The sequence below is a fragment of the Bombina bombina genome, chromosome 3 (genome assembly GCF_027579735.1).
Source record: "Bombina bombina isolate aBomBom1 chromosome 3, aBomBom1.pri, whole genome shotgun sequence".
NCBI lineage: Eukaryota > Metazoa > Chordata > Amphibia > Anura > Bombinatoridae > Bombina > Bombina bombina.
The window spans coordinates 1036125306-1036152362 of NC_069501.1; the positions used below are offsets into that span (position 1 = coordinate 1036125306).

The window sequence follows — 27057 nt, forward strand, 5'->3', positions numbered from 1 at the left end:
CCCTATAAAATTTACTTATTCTTGCAAAAGTGTTCATAATAAAAACCTTAGGTAATTACATTGTAAAGTAACTTATATTTGTGTGTGGATATAAATACAGGCACATTTTATCTCTAGGGAGCTTGTGGTAAACATTCTTTAGAGTAAAGTATACAAATTTTACAGCATGGCTGTGTGACCTATGGTAAAATCTAACTTGTAAAAGGTAGATGATCATTTAGTTTTAGTACATCTTATTAAAAAATAGGGTTTAATATATTTTTTTGCCTTTATTTTAGTTCACAGTTTCTGAGCTTTCTATGCCATGGAAAAAAGCAACAATTCTCATGTCAGCGAGTTTATTCTTTTGGGACTCTCTAATGAACCATCAATTCAACTTTTACTCTTCATATTCTTTTTACTGATGTACCTGCTTACCATTTGGGGTAATATTGGCATGATCTTAACAATCTCCATCATTTCTGACTTGGACAACCCAATGTATTTCTTCCTCAGTAACTTGTCCTTCTCTGACCTTTGTTATTCTACTGTTGTCACTCCAAGAATGTTACATGATATTTTTTCCATTCGAAAATCTATCTCTTTTATCAGTTGTGCTGTTCAGTTGTACTTCTTTGCTACGTTTGCCTCTATAGAATGCTACATGTTGTCTACTATGGCATATGATCGCTATGTAGCAATATGTCATCCTCTTCTATATCATGTTGTAATGAATACAAAAGCATGTATCCTTCTTGTATGTGTTGTGTATATCAGTGGATTACTCACTGCCATAGTTCAAACATCTTGCACCTTTATTACATCTTTTTGTGAACATAATGCCATCAATCATTTTTTCTGTGACATCCCCCCACTGATGGAACTCTCTTGCTCGGATACATATACCAACAAAGCCATTATATTTTTTATAGTTTGTTTTCTAGGACTTTTTTCTGTAATTGTCACTCTGGCATCTTATGTCTATATTTTTGCTACCATATTGAAGATTCGGTCATCTGCTGGGAAACGTAAAGCCTTTTCTACGTGCACCTCTCATCTTTTGTGTGTTTCCTTATTTTATGGAACTGCTTTTTTCATGTATCTCCGTCCACCTTCTACGTATTCTGTGAACCAGAACAAGGTGATTTCAGTGATCTACACAATGGTGATACCAATGATCAACCCCATTATATACAGCTTACGAAACAAAGAGGTTAAGAAAGCAGTAAAAAATTACATCAATACGCTGGTGTTTCGCTTAAATATTTAAATAATGGGAATTCCTTATGTGTGAAAGTATAACATCATAATATTTTATAACAATAGATTAAAAGTTTGATATTTTGTGTATCTTTTTTGTCTGCATTACATTTTTGCATATGCATCATGTACATTTTAAATTAATTAAAGGAACATTAAAAAGGGAGATATGCCCTTTCAATGTGTCGCTTATCTTGAAAGTTGTTTCAGAATATTGTCGGTACCAAACAAATTAGCTGATAGCAAACTAGCATTTTCCCCCCAGTACTGAAATAAGTGACAACCATCATTTAAAAGTAAATTAAATGCCCATTTTAGAAACTGACATAAAAACAGGAGTCTTATATTCAAAGTTGATAATGTCCTTGATCATGTGTGTTTAGTATCATGTTCAACCTATATACCTTGTTTAATAAATTACATTTTGCCTGATTAATAAAGTATTAGATAAAACATCAGTCATTTTAAGGGTTGCTATGGTCTCTCAGCTGGTTTAGCTTCATTCATAGGCTGACCATGTTGCCGCTTTAAAAAGGGACACATATAAAAAATACATGTCAGGGCTGTTTTCAGGGCTGTTTAAAGAAATGTTTTGTATAAGAACCCTGACATATGTATTTTTCATATGTGTTCCTTCTTAAAGCGGCAATATGGTCAGCCTATTCATTCAGTGCTCACATTCATCAAAAAACTCTAATTTGCAAATAAATGCTTGCACTTATGTGAAGGAAATATGCAATCTATACAATAATCTGCACACACTACATAGTATTGTTACAGCCACTGAGGTTGAAATAAAGTTAGCAATATTGATACATGTTAGTTACACCTATACTTCATTGGTGTTTATATTTGTGTAATAATGGATGCAAAAGTGCAAAAAAATATATAAACAGATGTATAATTTTATATCATGGGTGCTATCAGTCTGTCAGTAATTGAAAGGTGGGAGACATGTTCATTATACATTTGAATTGTGCATAAGATACACATTTTTGTTTAGTATTTAAAATAAAATATAAATCAGCGAGTCTATAAGTATATCAAAACATATATATTTTACATTAGAAATAAGGATTGTTCCGCCTTCAAAAGAAAAATACATAAGAATTAAAAATATGTTGAAAACTAGTAAAATAGTTCTGAAGGATTATGTCTAATAAAACAGAAAAAAACACAAGGGTGACACATGCCCTAGCACAGTCAAATATAAAGTTTTGGTATTTAAAAAGTAGGTTCACTCCTATATCTGGAGCCCCTCCAGGTGCTATATCTGCAGCATAGAGATGTCGTGAATTGTTCGCCGGCAAATAGTTCCCGGCGAACATAGCTTGTTCGCGTTCGCTGCGGCGGGCGAACATATGCGATGTTCGATCTGCCCCCTATTCGTCATCATTGAGTAAACTTTGACCCTGTATCTCACAGTCTGTAGACACATTCCAGCCAATCAGCAGCAGACACTCCCTCCCAGACCCTCCCAGCTCCGGGACAGCAGCCATTTTAGATTCATTCGGAAGCTGCATTGTTAGTGAGAGGAGGGACAGTGTAGCTGCTGGTGATTTTATAGGGAACTTGATAGCTAAGCTAATGTATTCAGTGTCCACTACAGTCCTGAAGGACTCATCTGATCTCTGCTTTAAGATCAGCACCCCAAAAAGCCCTTTTTAGGGCTAGAACATCATTTTTTTTCCCTCTGTGTAATCTAATTGCAGTTGCTTGCTTGCCAAGCCAGTTGCCCAGTGCCACCACTCATATCTGGTGTAACAGTAGTGTAAATAATTAAAAAAAACAAAAACTTTTTTGGCTGTGAAACATCAGTCTGCTAGTGAAATCTAATTACAGTTGCCTGCCAGCGTGTGTGCCAGGCCCACTTGCCCAGTGCCACCACTCATATCTGGTGTAACAGTAGTGTAAATAATAAAAAAAAAAAAAAACTTTTTTGACTGTGAAACATCAGTCTGCTAGTGTAATCTAATTGCAGTTGCCTGCCTGCTAGCGTGTGTGCCAGGCCCACTTGCCCAGTGCCACCACTCATATCTGGTGTAACAGTAGTGTAAATAATTTAAAAAAAAACAACTTTTTTCGCTGTGAAACATAAGTCTGCTAGTGTAATCTAATTGCAGTTGCCTGCCTGCCAGCGTGTGTGCCAGGCCCACTTGCCCAGTGCCACCACTCATATCTGGTGTAACAGTAGTGTAAATAATTTAAAAAAAAAACTTTTTTGGCTGTGAAACATCAGTCTGCTAGTGTAATCTAATTGCAGTTGCCTGCTAGCGTGTTTGCCAGGCCCACTTGCCCAGTGCCACCACTCATATCTGGTGTAACAGTAGTGTAAATAATTAAAAAACTAAAACTTTTTTGACTGTGAAACATCAGTCTGCTAGTGTAATCTAATTGCAGTTGCCTGCCTGCCAGCGTGTGTGCCAGGCCCACTTGCCCAGTGCCACCACTCATATCTGGTGTAACAGTAGTGTAAATAATTTAAAAAAAACCCCAACTTTTTTGACTGTGAAACATCAGTCTGCTAGTGTAATCTAATTGGAGTTGCCTGCCTGCCAGCGTGTGTGCCAGGCCCACTTGCCCAGTGCCACCACTCATATCTGGTTTAACAGTAGTGTAAATAATTTTAAAAAAAAAACTTTTTTGACTGTGAAACATCAGTCTGCTAGTGTAATCTAATTGCAGTTGCCTGCCTGCCAGCGTGTGTGCCAGGCCCACTTGCCCAGTACCACCACTCATATCTGGTTTAACAGTAGTGTAAATAATTAAAAAAAAATAAACTTTTTTGACTGTGAAACATCAGTCTGCTAGTGTAATCTAATTGCAGTTGCCTGCCTGCCAGCGTGTGTGCCAGGCCCACTTGCCCAGTGCCACCACTCATATCTGGTGTAACAGTAGTGTAAATAATTTAAAAAACAACAACTTTTTTGACTGTGAAACATCAGTCTGCTAGTGTAATCTAATTGCAGTTGCCTGCCAGCGTGTGTGCCAGGCCCACTTGCCCAGTGCCACCACTCATATCTGGTGTAACAGTAGTGTAAATAATTTTGCAAAAAAAAACTTTTTTGACTGTGAAACATCAGTCTGCTAGTGTAATCTAATTGCAGTTGCCTGCCTGCCAGCGTGTGTGCCAGGCCCACTTGCCCAGTGCCACCACTCATATCTGGTGTAACAGTAGTGTAAATAATTGTACAAAAAAAACTTTTTTGACTGTGAAACATCAGTCTGCTAGTGTAATCTAATTGCAGTTGCCTGCCTGCCTGCCAGCGTGTGTGCCAGGCCCACTTGCCCAGTGCCACCACTCATATCTGGTGTAACAGTAGTGTAAATAATTAAAAAAAAAAACTTTTTTGACTGTGAAACATCAGTCTGCTAGTGTAATCTAATTGCAGTTGCCTGCCTGCTAGCGTGTGTGGCAGGCCCACTTGCCCAGTGCCACAACTCATATCTGGTGTAACAGTAGTTTAAATAATTTAAAAAAAAAAAAAACTTTTTTGACTGTGAAACATCAGTCTGCTAGTGTAATCTAATTGCAGTTGCCTGCCTGCCAGCGTGTGTGCCAGGCCCACTTGCCCAGTACCACCACTCATATCTGGTTTAACAGTAGTGTAAATAATTAAAAAAAAAAAAACTTTTTTGACTGTGAAACATCAGTCTGCTAGTGTAATCTAATTGCAGTTGCCTGCCTGCCAGCGTGTGTGCCAGGCCCACTTGCCCAGTGCCACCACTCATATCTGGTGTAACAGTAGTGTAAATAATTTAAAAAACAACAACTTTTTTGACTGTGAAACATCAATCTGCTAGTGTAATCTAATTGCAGTTGCCTGCCAGCGTGTGTGCCAGGCCCACTTGCCCAGTGCCACCACTCATATCTGGTGTAACAGTAGTGTAAATAATTTTACAAAAAAAAACTTTTTTGACTGTGAAACATCAGTCTGCTAGTGTAATCTAATTGCAGTTGCCTGCCTGCTAGCGTGTGTGCCAGGCCCACTTGCCCAGTGCCACCACTCATATCTGGTGTAACAGTAGTGTAAATAATTTAAAAAAAAACAACTTTTTTCGCTGTGAAACATAAGTCTGCTAGTGTAATCTAATTGCAGTTGCCTGCCTGCCAGCGTGTGTGCCAGGCCCACTTGCCCAGTGCCACCACTCATATCTGGTGTAACAGTAGTGTAAATAATTTAAAAAAAAAACTTTTTTGGCTGTGAAACATCAGTCTGCTAGTGTAATCTAATTGCAGTTGCCTGCTAGCGTGTTTGCCAGGCCCACTTGCCCAGTGCCACCACTCATATCTGGTGTAACAGTAGTGTAAATAATTAAAAAACTAAAACTTTTTTGACTGTGAAACATCAGTCTGCTAGTGTAATCTAATTGCAGTTGCCTGCCTGCCAGCGTGTGTGCCAGGCCCACTTGCCCAGTGCCACCACTCATATCTGGTGTAACAGTAGTGTAAATAATTTAAAAAAAAACCCAACTTTTTTGACTGTGAAACATCAGTCTGCTAGTGTAATCTAATTGGAGTTGCCTGCCTGCCAGCGTGTGTGCCAGGCCCACTTGCCCAGTACCACCACTCATATCTGGTTTAACAGTAGTGTAAATAATTAAAAAAAAATAAACTTTTTTGACTGTGAAACATCAGTCTGCTAGTGTAATCTAATTGCAGTTGCCTGCCTGCCAGCGTGTGTGCCAGGCCCACTTGCCCAGTGCCACCACTCATATCTGGTGTAACAGTAGTGTAAATAATTTAAAAAACAACAACTTTTTTGACTGTGAAACATCAGTCTGCTAGTGTAATCTAATTGCAGTTGCCTGCCAGCGTGTGTGCCAGGCCCACTTGCCCAGTGCCACCACTCATATCTGGTGTAACAGTAGTGTAAATAATTTTACAAAAAAAAACTTTTTTGACTGTGAAACATCAGTCTGCTAGTGTAATCTAATTGCAGTTGCCTGCCTGCCAGCGTGTGTGCCAGGCCCACTTGCCCAGTGCCACCACTCATATCTGGTGTAACAGTAGTGTAAATAATTGTACAAAAAAAACTTTTTTGACTGTGAAACATCAGTCTGCTAGTGTAATCTAATTGCAGTTGCCTGCCTGCCTGCCAGCGTGTGTGCCAGGCCCACTTGCCCAGTGCCACCACTCATATCTGGTGTAACAGTAGTGTAAATAATTAAAAAAAAAAACTTTTTTGACTGTGAAACATCAGTCTGCTAGTGTAATCTAATTGCAGTTGCCTGCCTGCTAGCGTGTGTGGCAGGCCCACTTGCCCAGTGCCACAACTCATATCTGGTGTAACAGTAGTTTAAATAATTTAAAAAAAAAAAAAACTTTTTTGACTGTGAAACATCAGTCTGCTAGTGTAATCTAATTGCAGTTGCCTGCCTGCCAGCGTGTGTGCCAGGCCCACTTGCCCAGTACCACCACTCATATCTGGTTTAACAGTAGTGTAAATAATTAAAAAAAAAAAAACTTTTTTGACTGTGAAACATCAGTCTGCTAGTGTAATCTAATTGCAGTTGCCTGCCTGCCAGCGTGTGTGCCAGGCCCACTTGCCCAGTGCCACCACTCATATCTGGTGTAACAGTAGTGTAAATAATTTAAAAAACAACAACTTTTTTGACTGTGAAACATCAATCTGCTAGTGTAATCTAATTGCAGTTGCCTGCCAGCGTGTGTGCCAGGCCCACTTGCCCAGTGCCACCACTCATATCTGGTGTAACAGTAGTGTAAATAATTTTACAAAAAAAAACTTTTTTGACTGTGAAACATCAGTCTGCTAGTGTAATCTAATTGCAGTTGCCTGCCTGCCAGCGTGTGTGCCAGGCCCACTTGCCCAGTGCCACCACTCATATCTGGTGTAACAGTAGTGTAAATAATTGTACAAAAAAAACTTTTTTGACTGTGAAACATCAGTCTGCTAGTGTAATCTAATTGCAGTTGCCTGCCTGCCAGCGTGTGTGCCAGGCCCACTTGCCCAGTGCCACCACTCATATCTGGTGTAACAGTAGTGTAAATAATTAAAAAAAAAAAACTTTTTTGACTGTGAAACATCAGTCTGCTAGTGTAATCTAATTGCAGTTGCCTGCCTGCTAGCGTGTGTGGCAGGCCCACTTGCCCAGTGCCACAACTCATATCTGGTGTAACAGTAGTTTAAATAATTTAAAAAAAACAAAAACTTTTTTGACTGTGAAACATCAGTCTGCTAGTGTAATCTAATTGCAGTTGCCTGCCTGCCAGCGTGTGTGCCAGGCCCACTTGCCCAGTTCCACCACTCATATCTGGTGTAACAGTAGTGTAAATAATTGTACAAAAAAAACCTTTTTTGACTGTGAAACATCAGTCTGCTAGTGTAATCTAATTGCAGTTGCCTGCCTGTCAGCGTGTGTGCCAGGCCCACTTGCCCAGTGCCACCACTCATATCTGGTGTAACAGTAGTGTAAATAATTAAAAAAAAAAAACTTTTTTGACTGTGAAACATCAGTCTGCTAGTGTAATCTAATTGCAGTTGCCTGCCTGCTAGCGTGTGTGCCAGGCCCACTTGCCCAGTGCCACCACTCATATCTTGTTTAATAGTAGTGTAAGTGTACATTTAAAAAAATAAAAACTTTTTGTACTGTCAAACATCAATCTGCTTTTTTGTGTCAGGCTCACAGTGTATACTGTGCCCACTTGCCCAGTGCCACTACTCATATCTTGTTTAATAGTAGTGTAAGTGAACATTTAAAAAAATAAAAACTTTTTGGACTGTGAAACATTAGTCTGCTTTTCTGTGTCAGGCTCACAGCGTATACTGTGCCCACTTGCCCAGTGCCACCACTCATATCTTGATTAATAGTAGTGTAAGTGTACATTTAAAAAAATAAAAACTTTTTGGACTGTGAAACATCAGTCTGCTTTTTTGTGTCAGGCTCACAGCGTATACTGTGCCCACTTGCCCAGTGCCACCACTCATATCTTGTTTAATAGTAGTGTACATTTAAAAAAAATGACAGGCAGAGGCAGGCCACCCCACAGGTGCCGTCGTGGACGTGGTGCTGTGATTCCCTTTGGCCCTAGAATAATGCCCAGTGTTCAGAGGCCACGTCCCATGAACTCGAAAAGTTCTGAGGAGGACATAGTTGACTTTTTAACACAGGACACCCAATCTTCTATAGCTTCCGCTCCAAACCTTGACGCACCATCCTCCTCCAGCTTATCTTCGGGAACCTCTCAAGTTACCACTCGCCCGCCTGCCGCCACCAACAATACTAGCACCACAGCCACTTCACTTGATGTGTCAGAGGAGTTATTTACACATCAGTTGGAAGAAATGAGTGATGCGCAACCATCATTGACAGAGGATGTAGATAACAGTGATATGTCTCAGTCAGGCAGCATTACAGACATGGACGTACAGTGTGATGATGATGATGTTGTACCCGCTGCTGCTTCCTTTGTTGAGTTGTCAGATGCAAGTGAAGCGGTTGATGATGACGATGCGTCCATGGATGTCACGTGGGTGCCCGCTAGAAGAGAAGAAGAACAGGGGGGAAGTTCAGATGGGGAGACAGAGAGGAGGAGGAGGAGGAGACGAGTTGGAAGCGGGGGGAGGTCGTCGCAAGGAGCTAGTGGCACAGTCAGACAGCATGCATCGGCACCCGGGGTCAGCCAGACAGCACGCCAATCAACGCATGCTGTTGCCACCACCAGAATGCCGTCATCGCAGAGCTCAGCAGTGTGGCATTTTTTTGTGTGTCTGCCTCTGACAACAGCGATGCCATTTGCAACCTGTGCCAAAAGAAACTGAGTCGTGGGAAGTCCAACACCCACCTAGGTACAACTGCTTTGCGAAGGCACATGATCGCACATTACAAACGCCTATGGGATCAGCACATGAGTAGAAGCAGCACACAAACTCAAAGCTGCCATCCTCCTCCTGGTCCAGCATCTTCAGCCACGTCAACCACTGCTGTCCTCCTTGCCCCCTCTCAACCATCCGCCACTCCGTCTCTCTTCCGGAGCAGTTCCTGCTCATCTGCCCACAGTCAGGTGTCTGTCAAGGACATGTTTGAGCGTAAGAAGCCAATGTCACAAAGTCACCCCCTTGCCCGGCGCCTGACAGCTGGCTTGTCTGAACTCTTAGCCCGCCAGCTTTTACCATACAAGCTGGTGGAGTCTGAGGCGTTCAAAAAATTTGAAGCTATTGGGACACCACAGTGGAAGGTACCCGGCCGAAATTTCTTTGCACAAAAGGCAATCCCCAACCTGTACTCGATTGTGCGAAAGGAAGTAATGGCATGTCTGGCACACAGTGTTGGGGCAAGGGTCCATATGACCACTGATAGCTGGTCTGCAAAGCATGGTCACGGCAGGTATATCACCTACACTGTGCATTGGGTAAACCTGCAGATGGCTGCCAAGCATGGAATGCGTGGCTCTGCAGAGGAGGAGTTGGTGACACCGCCACGACTTGCAGGCAGGCCTGCTGCCACCTCCTCTACTCCTCCTACTCCATCCTCTTCCATAACCTCCTTGGCTGAGTCCTCTTCTGCTTCTGTGTCTTTCTCCACATCAACGGCACCCCCCCAGCTCCGCAGGTACTATTCCACATCCCTGACTCCGCACCAACTGGAGATCGGCAAAGTGGTTTCTGACAACGGAAGTAATTTGGTAGCGGCATTGAAATTGGGCAAGTTAACACATGTGCCGTGCATGGCACATGTGTGTAATCTAATCGTACAAGGCTTTGTGCATAAGTACCCAGGCTTACAGGATGTCCTGAAGCAGGCCAGGAAGGTGTGTGGCCATTTGAGGCGTTCCTACACGGCCATGGCGCACTTTTCCGATATCCAGCGGTGAAACAACATGCCAATGAGGCACTTGATTTGCGACAGCCCGACACATTGGAATTCAACACTCCTAATGTTCGACCGCCTGCTCCAACAAGAAAAAGCCGTTAACAAGTATTTGTATGGCCGGGGTGCTAGGACAGCCTCTGCGGAGCTGGGAATTTTTTTGCCATGTTACTGGGCGCTCATGCGCAATGCCTGTAGGCTCATGCGTCCTTTTGAGGCGGTGACAAACCTAGTCAGTCGCACCGAAGGCACTATCAGCGACATCATACCATTTGTTTTCTTCCTGGAGCGTGCCCTGCGAAGAGTTCTGGATAGGGCCGTAGATGAGCGTGAAGAGGAAGAGGAAGAGTTGTGGTCACCATCACCACCAGAAACAGTCTTATCAGCATCGCTTGCTGGACCAGCGGCAATGCTGGAAGAGGATTGTGAGGAAGAGGAGTCAGAGGAGGAATGTGGCTTTGAGGAAGAGGAGGAAGACGGTGCTCGTTGTCACCTATCTAGTACCCGTGGTGTTGTACGTGGCTAGGGGGAAGAAGATATCTTCAGTGACATCACTGAGGATGAGGAACGGGACATGATTAGCTCGGCATCCAACCTTGTGCAAATGGGGTCTTTCATGCTGTCGTGCCTGTTGAGGGACCCTCGTATAAAAAAGCTGAAGGAGAACGACCTGTACTGGGTGTCCACACTACTAGACCCCCAGTATAAGCATAAAGTGCCAGAAATGTTACTGAATTACCACAAGTCGGAAAGGATGCAGCATTTCCAAAATAAATTAAAAACTATACTTTACACAGCGTATAAGGGTGATGTCACAGCACAACGTGAATCTAACAGGGGAAGAGCTGAAAGTAATCCTCCGACTCCCATGACCAAGGACAGGGCGCTTTACAGACGTGTTGTTGATGGAGGGCATGAGGAGCTTTTTAACTCCTATGCATCGCCACAGCCCTTCAGGGTCCACCCTCAGAGAACGACTCGACCGACAGGTAGCAGACTACCTCGCCTTAACTGCAGATCTCGACACTCTGAGGAGCGATGAACCCCTTGACTACTGGGTGTGCAGGCTTGACCTGTGGTCTGAGCTATCCCAATTTGCAATAGAACTTCTGGCCTGCACCGCTTCAAGTGTCCTGTCAGAAAGGACCTTCAGTGCAGCAGGAAGTATTGTCACTGAGAAGAGAAGTCGCCTAGGTCAAAAAAGTCTAGATTACCTCACCTTTATTAAGATGAATGAGGGATGGATCCCGAAGGGACTGACATTGGGCGATACATTCGAGTAAAAAAGGCCTGATGAGATGAGCTGCCTTGGTCTAAAAATGGTCCACACGCTGCTGTATTTTATCTTCAAATGCCGGATGACTTGCGTGACTTATCCGCCACCAACTAGGGTTCAAGCCGCAATGTTTTAGGGCACTTTCTGCCTGGGAAATAAACATCAATTTTTCTGGCCGCTGCTACAGCAGCGGCTGCAACAATACCTAATTTTTCAGGCATGTGTGCATGCCAAATTTTTCTGGCCTCTGGTGCTGCACTGTGTCATAATTGCCTAAGTTCTTTGCCTTATCCTTTGTATAGCTGTGTCTTTTCACACTTACATAACTCCTCCCCAACAAGCAGTTTAAATTTCCCTCCTACTCATACCAAATTGCTTGATTGTTGAATCCAGCTTCTCACCCTCTAACCTCCTTGCAAACCTTTGAGACAGACGCTGCTCACCTCTCTACCATACACAGGACCGGAACCGGCAAGCGGTGACGTCACACGCCATCGCACACGCTGCAATTTCCCCAAACTCTGCAGGGGAACTTCGCTCTGTCCGGACAGACCTCACCCATTACTATTACTAGTAAGTCTCAAAAGCGCTTCCTTCATACTCATACCGCAGTAACTTACGAATATTCAGCAATTACTCCTGACATGTCTCAGAATCTTAGTTAGGTTGCCTTCATATTTAAACGCTCTATTCTACCTATATTCTTATTTGTTCAGTTTCAATACCTAACTGCTGCCTAAATCTCATTAGCTCTATTTGTTGCCTTAAAGTTGTACACTATGTCTGCTGCCACCTATGATTAGATATGGTATGTCTAAAACTTTAACTTGCAATTGCTTGTTGTTATATGTGGGAACCAGTTTGTCAATACTGAGTGGGGCTATATGCTCTGAGGTCTCAGCCATTGTCACACCTATCCTTATAATAAAAGTGAACTGTATCTAATGATTCTGAACCTTGCTGCCTTCCCTCACTTACACAGAATCACTGATACTTTCACAACACTCCTAAGCCTGCAGTTGTGGTCCTAAAAATTCCTCTCTCCTTTACAGGGGTGAGATTATTTTCCACAGGCTGACAATAACAATCAAGCCCATACTATGGACCCAGCAGCCTTATTATCTCATGTAGAGAAATTAACTCAGACTGTAGATAACCTTACAACAGGGTTAAAAACACTACAATTAGAAAACTCTGCCTTAAAGCAATACATCAATGAAAAAATTGATACCCTCACTACACGTATTAGTTCTAGTGAACCCCAACCTAATCCTCCACAAACATTTAGTGGTATTCGTTCAGAATTTAGGGAATTCAAAAACTCATGTTCCTTATATTTCCAATTAAAACCCAAAACATACTTCAATGATCATTTGAAGGTTCTCACCACAATCTCCTATCTACGTGGCGAACCACGTATATGGGCAAATTTGTTTTTTGAAACCAATGACCCATTGCTGTACTCATTTGATCAGTTTTTTAAAGCAATGGGACAGCTTTATGATGATCCCTACAAACAGCTGTCTGCTGAGACAGCAATGAGGTCTCTGAGACAACATAAAAGGCCTGTGGAGGACTACATCGCAGAGTTTAAGAAATGGTCCCCTGATACACAGTGGAATGACCTTTCCTTGCGCAATCAATTCCGCCTAGGCCTCTCAGATACTCTCAAGGATGAGCTAGCCAGACAACCCCTCCCAGAGACTTTAGAACTCCTAATAGATGCTAGCATCACATTAGATAGACGCATCAGAGAGAGGCACTCAGAAAAGTCACACTTAGAAACATCCACCAAACAAACAGTTACTACTCTGCATCCACCTAAGACAACTACAAAAGCCTCTGAAATCCCTATGGAACTCGGTTTCATCAGAGGTCCATTAACACTACAGGAAAAATTAAGAAGAAAAGCTTTAGATCTCTGTATGTACTGTGGAGGGATCGATCACTCTGTAAAGGACTGCTCTCAATTACAGCGTAGGAAGGGTAAGATGAACACCACAAGTATATGTTTATCTGCTAAACAACCACAATCTAATCATTGCTCCCTTCCTATCTTATTACAGTGGGATCAGCAAAGACTCAACTCACAAGCAATCCTTGACTCTGGTGCCAGCCACAATTATATAGATTACCAATTCACTACTGTAAATAAAATTCCACTAGTTAAGAAAATGGTGCCTAGTATACTTCGTTTTATTGATGGTAAGGAAATTACATCAGGACCCATCTTATACCACACCATACCTTTAAGGCTCACCACACATGACCAACACACAGAATTTCTTACTTTTGATGTTATACCTTCACCTCTATATCCCATTATACTTGGTATCAGTTGGTTTAAACAACACGATCCCACTATACAATGGTCAACTTCACATGTCATCTTTGATTCTCCTTATTGTAAAAATTTGTGTCTCCATCATGAACAAATTTTACTTGATGTTCCTTTACAAATCCCCAAGGAATACATAACATTCGCTGATGTCTTTGACAAAAAAGAATCAGAGAATCTACCCCCTCATAGGGTTTATGACTGCCCTATAGATCTCCTACCAGGTGTTGATATACCTTACGGCCATATATTTCCCCTCTCTGATCCTGAGTTACAACATCTAAAAACTTATTTGGCAGATAATTTGAAGAAAGGCTTTATACGTCCTTCCACCTCCCCAGCTGGGGCTGGTATTTTTTTTGTTAAAAATAAAGATCAATCCCTAAGACCCATTATTGATTACAGAGAGTTAAACAAGCGTACGATAAAAAACCGCTATCCACTACCTTTAATTCCTCAACTCCTTGATAGATTACAAAATGCTACCATATACACTAAATTGGATCTAAGAGGGGCTTACAACTTGGTACGAATAAAGGAGGGTCATGAATGGCTTACAGCATTCCGTACACGTTACGGCCTTTTTGAATATACTGTGATGCCATTTGGCCTCTGTAATGCCCCGGCTACCTTTCAGTATTTCATAAATGATATCTTCAAGGATTTTTTGGATTTATTTATGGTAATATACTTGGATGACATACTCATATTCTCTACCTCACTTACTGAACACATCAAACATGTCACCCTAGTATTAACACGGTTACGAGAGAACTCTCTTTTTGTTAAACTAGAAAAATGCTTATTTCACTCCAAAGAAATTAAATTTCTAGGTTATATTGTATCACCCCAAGGTATCCAGATGGATAATGATAAGATATCGGTAATTCAAAATTGGCCTTCCCCAAAAAGTAAAAAGGATATACAAAGGTTCATGGGTTTCGCCAATTTCTACAGAAAGTTTATTAAAAATTTTGCTGACTTGACTAGACCATTAACTAACTTGACCAAATCTGACACACACTTCAAATGGAACGATGATTTAGAAGAAATATTCAACTTCTTAAAAAAAGCTTTCACTACGGCCCCTATCCTCCAATTCCCTAATTCTGAGTTGCAGTACATCTTGGAAGTAGATGCTTCTAATTATGCTTTGGGGGCAATCCTCTCACAGAGGCAGACTCCAAAAGATCCTCTACATCCTGTTGCCTTCTATTCACGTATTCTAAATTCAGCTGAAATAAACTACCCAATAGGTGATAAAGAACTGTTAGCAATCAAAACATCATTGGAACAATGGAGACACCTTCTAGAAGGGACCCTTCTTCCAATCTTGATTTACACGGATCACAAAAATCTAGAATACCTACAATCTAATAGGACTCTTAGCGCACGACAGGTCCGATGGAACCTATTCTTGGCTAGATTTAATTATCTTATCACCTACCGTCCTGCAAACAAGAACAAGAAGGCTGATGCCCTTTCAAGACACTTGGTGGACCAAGTGTCACATCCAAACCTTTCACCTTTAATTCCTCTTGACAGATTCTTAGCTTTAACTACAGAACAAAACATTCAGTTTAAATCAGCACAACAGGCTGACTCAAATAAACCATTACAGGTCTTGGATTTACACTCGGATGGGTTGTATTATTATCAACAACAAATCTATGTACCCAACAGTCTCAGAACAACAGTCTTAAAAACTTTACATGATTCTCCATCTGCTGGACACATGGGCATAAAGAAAACTCAAGAATTAGTCTCCAGATTCTTTTGGTGGCCTACCTGCCTCTCTGATGTTGAGGATTACGTTAAAACCTGCTTAATCTGCGAAACTACAAAAAAAGGGAGGACTCCCCCTTACGGAAAATTGATCCCATTACCGACTCCTGACCGTCCTTGGAAGGACATAGCAATTGACTACATAGTCGACCTACCTATTTCTGAAGGGAATAACACCATATTAGTAGTCGTAGACCTATTTAGTAAAATGGCACATTTCGTGCCCTACCATAAGCTGCCAACTTCTTCTGAAACCATTTCCTTAATGATACATCATATATTCAAGTATCACGGACTCCCTAATAGTATCACCTCAGATAGGGGAACTCAATTCACCAGCCAATTCTGGAAACAACTTTGTCACTCATTGGGTATTTCTAGACGTCTCAGTACCTCTTTCCATCCCCAAACTAATGGCCAGACTGAAAGGACAAACCAGTGCATTGAACAATATTTGAGATGTTTCATTTCAGCTAAACAAGATACCTGGACCCAACTACTACCATACGCAGAATTCGCCTTCAACAATTCCATCCATTCCTCTACAAAGTTCACACCATTCTTCATTAATTATGGTTTCCATCCTTCTTTTGAATGGGATTCTATGGACAGCAACAGTTGTCCTGTTGTGAATGACCTCATCAACACTATTAGTGAATCTTTTTCACTAACTGCTGAAAATATTCGCATAGCCAAGGATCGCTATAAATTCCATTTTGATAAAAAAAGGATTTCCTCGCCTAAATATAGAGTAGGTGACTACGTTTGGTTATCAACACGTAATCTACATTTACCCCTTCCTTCCAGGAAACTATCTTCCAACTTCATTGGACCATTTCCCATCATAAAAATTGTGAATATGAACGCTGTTACCCTCGCATTACCAGCAAATCTGAAATCCCATCCTACCTTTCATGTGTCTCTCCTCAAGCCTTATAGACAACTTCGTCACCATGATCCTTCTATTCCTCTACTTCCTCATCTACAGGATACCACCCTGGAGTATGAGGTACAAGATGTCTTGGACTCCCGACGTTTTCGTGGGCAGCTTCAGTATCTGGTCCATTGGAAGGGCTACCCTGATTCGGAGGACTCCTGGGAACCGGCTTCCAATCTCTCTGCCCCCCGATTGGTGGCCAGGTTCCATGAACGTTATCCTGATCGTCCTGGACTCGATCCCCGGAGTTGATCTTTGGGGGGGGGTCCTGTCATAATTGCCTAAGTTCTTTGCCTTATCCTTTGTATAGCTGTGTCTTTTCACACTTACATAACTCCTCCCCAACAAGCAGTTTAAATTTCCCTCCTACTCATACCAAATTGCTTGATTGTTGAATCCAGCTTCTCACCCTCTAACCTCCTTGCAAACCTTTGAGACAGACGCTGCTCACCTCTCTACCATACACAGGACCGGAACCGGCAAGCGGTGACGTCACACGCCATCGCACACGCTGCAATTTCCCCAAACTCTGCAGGGGAACTTCGCTCTGTCCGGACAGACCTCACCCATTACTATTACTAGTAAGTCTCAAAAGCGCTTCCTTCATACTCATACCGCAGTAACTTACGAATATTCAGCAATTACTCCTGACATGTCTCAGAATCTTAGTTAGGTTGCCTTCATATTTAAACTCTCTATTCTACCTATATTCTTATTTGTTCAGTTTCAATACCTAACTGCTGCCTAAATCTCATTAGCTCTATTTGTTGCCTTAAAGTTGTACACTATGTCTGCTGCCACCTATGATTAGATATGGTATGTCTAAAACTTTAACTTGCAATTGCTTGTTGTTATATGTGGGAACCAGTTTGTCAATACTGAGTGGGGCTATATGCTCTGAGGTCTCAGCCATTGTCACACCTATCCTTATAATAAAAGTGAACTGTATCTAATGATTCTGAACCTTGCTGCCTTCCCTCACTTACACAGAATCACTGATACTTTCACAACACTCCTAAGCCTGCAGTTGTGGTCCTAAAAATTCCTCTCTCCTTTACAGGGGTGAGATTATTTTCCACAGGCTGACAACTGTGGCTTCAAAAACAAAACAAAACAAAAAAGACACTTAACAGGGATTAAACTGATAGGAATAGTACTACTTAACATACCACTCCTATCTGGTGGCACATTAGATTGCACGTGCAGTGCCCCAGATTTGAAGTAGGAGGACCGACCAAGCATCTTTTTCCATCTCCCGGTTCCTAAAATCCATGCCATATACACATCCCCTGATAGGGGACATCGCAGTGGAAGGTACAAGGCCGGATTTCTTTGCACAAAAGGCAATCCCCAACCTGTACTCGATTGTGCAAAAGGAAGTAACCTTACCATGGGTCCCAGACCGCACGTCTTATAATTCTCTGTCTGGGAAATTATCTATCTATCAAATCTATCTATCTATCTATCTATCTATCTATCTATCTATTGTATCTATCAAACGTATCTATTGCATCTATTGATCTATCTATCTAATCTATGTATCTATCTATCAAATCTATCTATCTCGTGGCCGGACCGACCAAGCATCTTTTTCCATCTCCCGGTTCCTAAAATCCATGCCATATACACATCCCCTGATAGGGGACACCGCAGTGGAAGGTACCCGGCCGAAATTTCTTTGCACAAAAGGCAATCGCCAACCTGTACTCGATTGTGCAAAAGGAAGTAACCTTACCATGGGTCCCAGACCGTACGTCTTGTAATTGTCTGTCTGGGAAATTATCTATCTATCAAATCTATCTATTTATCTATCAAATCTATCTATCTATCGTATCTATCAAATGTATCTATTGCATCTATTGATCTATCTATCTAATCTATGTATCTATCTATCTATCAAATCTATCTATCTCGTGGTCGGACCGACCAAGCATCTTTTTCCATCTCCCGGTTCCTAAAATCCATGCCATATACACATCCCCTGATAGGGGACACCGCAGTGGAAGGTACCCGGACGAAATTTCTTTGCACAAAAGGCAATCCCCAACCTGTACTCGATTGTGCAAAAGGAAGTAACCTTACCATGGGTCCCAGACCGCACGTCTTGTAATTCTGTCTGGGAAATTATCTATCTATCAAATCTATCTATTTATCTATCAAATCTATCTATCTATCTATCTATCTAATCTATCTATCTATCTATCTATCTATCTATCGTATCTATCAAATGTATCTGTTGCATCTATTGATCTATCTATCTATCTAATCTATGTATCTTATATACATGTATGTTAACCCCTAATTATATTTTTTAGTCTTGTGGTTAACTACACCCCTTTCTGTATGCTTTCTACAAGCTAATTTAAAGGGCCCCATTAATTACTTGTAAATATATTTTTAGGGTATTTTCTACTTTTCTTATGATTGTATATGCATTTACTATTTCCATGGTATTTTAGATGTATTTTACTGTATGTATTTTTAACGTGTTGTTTGAATTTGATTTTGTGATTATTTATGCTGTGATCTATTAAATACACCGTATTTTTCTTACCTAAATCAGTATTATTAATATTCTTTGGGGTATTTACCTGTATACTAGATCCAGACACTTGCTCTGAATAATTTATTTATTTGGGTTGTGTTGTATTCATTTTTATCTAAATATTTCTTCAGTGTTACCCAGCTTCAGCGCCAGTATCTTTCACACATTTCTTTATGGATTAAAACCAGACTCTGCATCAACTATGTAATTTTCCGTGGGAGTTTTGCCATGGATCACCCTCCGGCATGCCACAGTCCAGGTGTTAGTACCCTTGAAACAACTTTTCCATCACTATTGTGGCCAGAAAGAGTCCCTGTTGGTTTTAAAATTCGGCTGCCTATTGAAGTCAATGGCGGTTTGCCCGGTTCGCCCGTTCGCGAACAGTTGCGGACGTTCGCCGTTCGCCGTTCGCGAACTGAAAATTTTAAGTTCGCGACATCACTACTGCAGGATGGAACCTCAAATTCATCTAGCAGACCAGGACCATCTTTAATATTGACTGGACCCTGGGCAAACATTTTCTTGGCCCCCCCCCCATGCAATTTCGCTCTCCACCCCAATATCCCAAAAAACAACTAAATCAATATATTTATTTTTTTTAAATATATTTTTACTAAGTAATAGTTCAAGATGACAACAATTAGGAACGTTACATTTGTTACAACACGTAAAATTTTAATCAGTAATTTAACATACATTCTGTGCAACAAATTACATCTTTGTAAACAGAGATAAAAGAGTATTGTCGACTCTAATCAAAGATAGAAAAGAAAAAAGGGAACCTGTTAGAATATTTCCACAAGAAGAGCAGTAACTCTAAATCAATTTATTTTATATATTTTTGTAAATTATTAGTCCAGCAGTGAATCATCCACTGCTGGGCTAATCATTTAAAAAAAAATGAAATAAATGACAATATTTGAAACTGGACCTAAGCAGTACTAATAAGTAAATAAATATATAAATTCCTCCACTGTGGATTAATTTAATATGCTTTTGAATGTGATTCTGGTGTGAGGTTAGCTGGTTATACAGGGAGTGCAGAATTTTTAGGCAAATGAGTATTTTGACCACATCATCCTCTTTATGCATGTTGTCTTACTCCAAGCTGTATAGGCTCGAAAGCCTACTACCAATTAAGAATATTAGGTGATGTGCATCTCTGTAATGAGAAGGGGTGTGGTCTAATGACATCAACACCCTATATCAGGTGTGCATAATTATTAGGCAACTTCCTTTCCTTTGGCAAAATGGGTCAAAAGAAGGACTTGACAGGCTCAGAAAAGTCAAAAATAGTGAGATATCTTGCAGAGGGATGCAGCACTCTTAAAATTGCAAAGCTTCTGAATCGTGATTATCGAACAATCAAGCGTTTCATTCAAAATAGTCAACAGGGTCGCAAGAAGCGTGTGGAAAAACCAAGGCGCAAAATAACTGCCCATGAACTGAGAAAAGTCAAGCGTGCAGCTGCCAAGATGCCACTTGCCACCAGTTTGGCCATATTTCAGAGCTGCAACATCACTGGAGTGCCCAAAAGCACAAGGTGTGCAATACTCAGAGACATGGCCAAGGTAAGAAAGGCTGAAAGATGACCACCACTGAACAAGACACACAAGCTGAAACGTCAAGACTGGGCCAAGAAATATCTCAAGACTGATTTTTCTAAGGTTTATGGACTGATGAAATGAGAGTGAGTCTTGATGGGCCAGATGGATGGGCCCGTGGCTGGATTGGTAAAGGGCAGAGAGCTCCAGTCCGACTCAGACGCCAGAAAGGTGGAGGTGGAGTACTGGTTTGGGCTGGTATCATCAAAGATGAGCTTGTGGGGCCTTTTCGGTTTGAGGATGGAGTCAAGCTCAACTCCCAGTCCTACTGCCAGTTTCTGGAAGACACCTTCTGTCAGGGAACATCACTTATTTGTGTTGCACACTTTACCTATGTACTTATTTTACATTATCTATAATGTTATGCACTGATGTATTTTCACTGCACTCCATTCGTAATATCATTTTCACTGCACTCCATTCGTAATATCATTTCTTCTAAGACACTTGTAATATCAGTTACATTTGCAAATTTCAGTTACTGATCTGTCTGTGTCTCTCAACAGGAAACTAAGGTACTTTTTTTACAAAGCCAAACAAACCCAGGTGTTTCTTGTAAGCTAAAACCGCAAATGTCACAGATCAGTACCCACCTACATTATTTCCTGTAGCTGCAAAATATACATTTTTTATGTCTGTACTTTTTTCAGATATTATTTTCTATTATGATATGTTATGCTGTACGCCAAATAAGGCTATTAGGAAGGATATTACTGTATTTTGCTTAGCCAATAAGATGATGTTACGTATCAGATGCCTACGTGCATCCATGTCTATATATTGTGCTTTTGGCCCCAGAATAAACGGAACATTTGCTAATGATAACCTGCCTGTGTGTGTTATTTTGGTAATTGTTTCCCGGACGTCCGAGAAGGTCACTGTTTTCCTCCAAGACTCATCTTCCAAATATTGCCCCGGGAGAATTCCTAACAGTCTGGTGATCAGAAGTGGGATCGATCAATCGGAAGCCTTCAACAGGGTGAGTAATTTTGTCTATATATTGTGACTTGATTTCTGTGCCCTGTAGAAGGCCCATTAAGATCGATATCCAGTTATTTGGGGAATATTTTTGTCTTTGGTAGAACCCGGGTGGGTAAAAAGTGTCTAGGGAGACCTCCGCGGAATTTAAGGTTTAGGTTTAAGGTTTAATTTGGCCCTCTGTAGTCTTGGTTGAGACCAGTACCTTATTGCTGCTATTTATGTTTTGTCTTGTCATTGCAACTCTATTATAAGTACATATACGCAGATGTAAGACGCACCGTTTACCGTGTCGAAGGCCACCGCCTAATGATACGCGGATAAACGATAGCACGGTGACACCTGTATGGAATGTGCACTTTCGCTTCATATTGTAATTGTTCTGTTATTTGAGTCATATGTATCATGAAATTATTTGTCTTATATGTTGTGTACTACTCATATTGTATACTGTTTGTATTTTAACATTGCGATTCTATTATGAGGACATAGACACAACTCGTGTCCTGTGTTCACTATCACTCACCATTTCTTATTGTATTTTCATTCTATATTACATTGCTGCTATTCTATTATAAGGACATAAGGTTCATCTTGTGTCTACTATTGCATGAGTTAGTGGAGACAACAACTGACTTTAAGTACTAAGATAATCCGTCCTGGCTAGCAGTTTTGAAGACTACATGTAACAGTGTATGAAACAGCTGTTGTTAGTGACGGACTAGTCGGAACTTGCCTCCATTAGACACTAAATCCCTTTGATTGTGTGTGTGTGTGTAAAGCTATTACTGGTCAGGGGTCATGGGGACCGGTCAAAGTAAACAAAGCCAAACTGAGGGAGAAACATGTAAACAATTTGTGGCTAGACAGGAGGATGTAGGGTGAGCAATGGTCATCCCATTTTTAGATGACGTCAGTGGCTGGACAGAGTATATAGACCCAAGAAATGCATTTCCTAGGGGCGGTTGTAATTGTAAATTTCATAAAGACATGTTAAGAGGTTTATGTTTGGGAAATGAAAAAGCATTTGATTTGTATACAGGAGATCCCGATTGGGACATGCAATACATGAGACAAGCTGCTGAGTATTGGTTAAAATATTGTGACGGATATAAATCCAGTGGTAATAATAGACACAGTAAAATAGATAAATCTAAACTTTCTAGAATTATTTTACGTCCTCCCCCAATAGTCTATTCGAAAAATGTCCCAGATACAATGGCCACTGCCCCTATGGCTGCGCCACCGCCATATGCGGGAATATATCCAAGTGTTACTAATTATAATGACGATGATTTAATTGTGGCTTACAATACAACCAGAACACGTCCATTTTCTCCACTTAATGGAGATGTACAGGGGGCTGAGGCACCTGATGACGTAAGTGTCCAGGAGCCTCATAGAATTGAGCCTGCAAGAGAAGCACCAAATTTTGTAGTTACATCTAGTGGCCGTGTTAGTACTCGCCCAAGGAGATATAGTGACTCCGACTACCGCCCACGTCCCAATGTAACTTTGCCAGTCCATGGAATTCACACTCCCGAGTCTCCGGACGTCTCTGTCCGCGATGAGACCAAACAACAATTAATGCCTTGGGTACCACAACCTATTCAAAAACATGAAGATGCAAATTGGGCAGACCCCCGCTGCATCTCCGGCACCAGTGCCATAAGTACTATGCCATATTTAATTGCTGGGGACCAAATGATTATCAAACCCCTCACGGCAGGTGAATTAAGTGATATTACCAGGGACTGCCCCGACCCTTTAAGACAACCCGCTGCCTGTATCCTTCACCTTAAACGGTATTTACAGGGAGCCATGTATACACAAACTGACATTAAAATGATAATTGATAAATTGTATAATTATCACGAAAATGATGAATGGGATTGGACTAAAGTTCCTACAATACATACCAATGACACAAGTACCTCAGTCACTTCATATGGTTTAGCAAACCCAGTGACTAGGGCAACCATGTGGACAGAATTAGAAACTGAAATAAAACGCTGTAGTAAGACACAGCAATCTATGAGTGCAGTTTTAGCATGCAAGCAGAAACCTGGGGAGGCAATTTTAGACTTTGCTAAAAGATTTTTTAAATGTTGGGCAGAGGAAGGAGGCTTATCCTCCGGGGATGGAATGGCTGTATTAAAGAATCAGACTATGTTAGGGTGTATGACACCAACAGACAGTCTTTTGTTAAAACAACTCATACCCGATTGGCCCAAAATGACCTCAAAGGAATTATTATCAGCTATTGAGTCCCGTCATGCTGCAGGATGTTTTGATAAAAGTGTTAAGGGTGCATATGTTCAGGTTAATGATAACACACTTCCACGCCATAGGCAAAGAGGGGGTAGAGCTAACCAAGAACATAGACGCAACATGTGTTTTAATTGTGGGGAAACAGGGCACTGGAAAAATGAATGTCCCCATCCGCCCCGTAAGGGCAGGGATAACTTTTATCCTAGGGACAACAACCGATCACACTCATACTCACCACCCAGACGTGACAACCGACCACCACAACACAGAATACAATGGCCATAGGGCTTCCCGGAGGGAGGCACCCTACTCTTACCCAAGGTTACATCGTATTATAATCGTGAGCCCTTCGTTACTCTTAACATAGAGGGCTCCGAATTACAATTCCTCATAGATATGGGAGCTACTTGCTCCACTATCTCGGGCGAATTATACGATGGACCCTTGTGAGAGTCTAATCCCTCTGTGGGAATCACAGGTGTGCCAATTCCTACCTTCCGCACTCCACTCCTCACAGTTCAAATACCCGACTCTCCCAAAACTTTGTCCCACTCGTTCCACATTATCCGGGGTTGCCCCTTTAGTCTCCTTGGTCGAGACTTGATGGGTAAACTGGGAATAATGATGACAATATCACGGAACGGTGGCATGACGGTCGACTTTGACCTCAGTGAATCAGGCGAATCGCCCGAGGAATCACTGTCTTCGGAGACGGCCATGTTGAGCAATCAGATATATCAGGTTACTGACCATGTCCGTAACCTGCCTCCAACCACAGATTTTGACACTCTCTTTGACAGCGTTCCCCCTACCCTATGGTCAACGGGACCATATGATACGGGGACCATCGACTGCACCCCATATAGGGCAACGTTGCGTGAAGACTGCTCCCCAATTTTCATCAAACAATACCCTATTAGTGACGACAAGCTGGAGGGCATAGGCCCCATGATTAAAGTATTTCTGGAGAAAGGTATTCTGAAACATACCGTCTCTCCGTATAACACGCCCATTAACCCCTTGCCTAAGCCGGCGGGCGGTTACCATTTTATTCAAGACCTAAGGGCCGTGAATAAATTAATTATACCTCTCCCTCCCTTAGTCCCGGATGTGACCGCACTACTTACGGCCATTCCACACAATGCAGAATTTTTTTCTACCATTGATTTGGCTAATGCTTTCTTCTCTATACCCGTTGTTCGCTTTCGTGTATAGAGGGGTTCAAATGACGTGGTCAAAGATGCCCCAAGGATTTACGGACAGTCCGGCCGCATTCGGCCTAGTCCTCAATACCATGCTCAAGGGCTGGACCAGCCCCTGTGGTTCCGTCCTTTTGCAATATGTTGATGACCTGTTATTGTGTAGTACTTCATACGAGGCAGGGGAAAAGGACCTAGTGGACCTTTTGTTGTTCCTCGCCCATGAAAGGCTCAAGGTGTCTAAACAGAAACTGCAAATCTGCCAGCCACAAGTTGAGTACTTAGGCTTTGTCCTGTCCAAAGACAAACGAGAACTCAGTGCAAAAAGAGTAAAAGCCCTCTCTAAACTGCCAAAGCCTGCCACTCCCAAAGAAATGCTGACCTTTCTTGGGATAATAAACTATTGTCGACAGTGGATACCAGACTGCTCCCACTACGACTCAATCCTCCGCACCGTTTGCCACAGTGACTCTCCACCCACAATTCACTGGACAGAGACTCTGACCCATGCATACAATGAACTTGCCAGGTCCATCACCACATCCCCTGCCCTCGGCCTACCTGACTACACAAAGCCTTTTCATTTGTACGCAAGGGAAAATTGTAAAACCATGGCGGCTGTCTGTGCCCAAGAGCATGGTAATAACTCTTTCCGTCCTGTAGCCTTTTTATCTAAAAAGCTGCCCATCCCTGTGCAGGGTATGCCTTCATGCCTGCGATCCCTCGCAGCGTGTGCCATGGCCGTTGAGATGTGCGAACCTATCACACTGGAACATCCACTTGTTTTACATACCTCCCATCAGGTTCTGCATGTCCTTAACAATCTGCAAACACAACACATGACTGCCCAGAGACTTAGTGGTTATGAAATACTGCTTACCAGTACTTCTGAGTTAACCATTAAGTACTGTGCAACTAACTCGTCTATTCTCAAGGCCTTGTTATCCTCTGATGTACCACAATCTGACCTCCCCCTTCACGACTGCATTGCACTCATTCACTCCAGCACAACACCACGCCCTGACCTCCGGGACACCCCTATTCCGGGGGTCCCTGACGTCTTTGTGGATGGCTCATGTCACCGCCCAGATGACCACATGTACCTTGCAGGATATGCAGTGGTCCAACTTCCCGACATTGTCATTGAATCTTCCTGTGTCATGCATAATTCAGCTCAGGCAGCTGAATTAATAGCTCTCACTCGAGCCTGTGAACTTTTTGCTGATGCCTCCGTAAATATCTATACTGACTCCAGATATGCCTTTGGAGTGGTACATGATTTCGGCATGATTTGGAAACAAAGAGGTTTCAAGTCTGCCGACGGTAAAAGCATCAGTCATACCACACTTATCACAGAACTCTTACAAGCCATCCTGCTCCCAAAAGAAATAGCTGTCATACACTGCCGAGCACATACTAACCTTAACAATCCTATTGCTAGAGGTAATGCATTAGCTGACACAGTAGCCAAACAAGCAGCTAAGATCTCTCCATTGCAAGACAGTGTTTATCCCATGCTTGTGGCACCCTCTCTGGTCGACGATGTACTCACATCGTCACTACAGCAGTTTGCCACTGTCACTGATATCAAATACTGGGTCTCTCAGAAGCTTGAATTAAACCCTCAAGGGTTTTATTCGAAAGAGGGGAAAGGTGGGACAATCATTGGCATCCCTGAAACCAGTGCACCCATTTTTATTTCACAAGCCCATGGTGTCAGTCACCTGAGCATCCATAACACTCTACAGTTAATCAAACCTTACTTCTGTATACAGAATCTACAGTCACATGTACAATCTTACATTAATCGTTGCATCACTTGCCTGCAAACTAAACACAACAACAAACCTGCAAAACATGACCACCTAACACCACCATCCGCACCTTTCACTCACCTGCAGATAGATTTCACACACATACCCAAAACAGGAACCAAACAGTTTTACCTGTTGGTCATAGTTGACCAATTTTCTCGCTGGCCTGAGGCCTTTCCTACCACTAGGGAAGACGCAAAAACAGTAGTGAAACACCTTTGCACTGATGTCATTCCCAG

The 27057-nt window shown here is 41.9% G+C and overlaps 1 protein-coding gene across 1 annotated transcript; it reads left to right on the forward strand.

Annotated features, from left to right (window-relative positions):
- Positions 1 to 304: 304 nt before the first annotated feature.
- LOC128652049 (olfactory receptor 1019-like) lies at positions 305 to 7254 on the forward strand. Its single transcript, XM_053705003.1, has 2 exons — positions 305 to 1204; positions 7246 to 7254. Exons 1-2 carry the CDS (start codon positions 305 to 307, stop codon positions 7252 to 7254), a joined length of 909 nt encoding a protein of 302 aa, XP_053560978.1.
- The last annotated feature ends 19803 nt before the right edge of the window (positions 7255 to 27057 follow it).

What these genes read in the sequence shown, in the direction of transcription:
- LOC128652049 (XM_053705003.1), top strand. Translation starts at nt 305, where the DNA reads ATGGAAAAAAGCAACAATTCTCATGTCAGCGAGTTTATTCTTTTGGGA.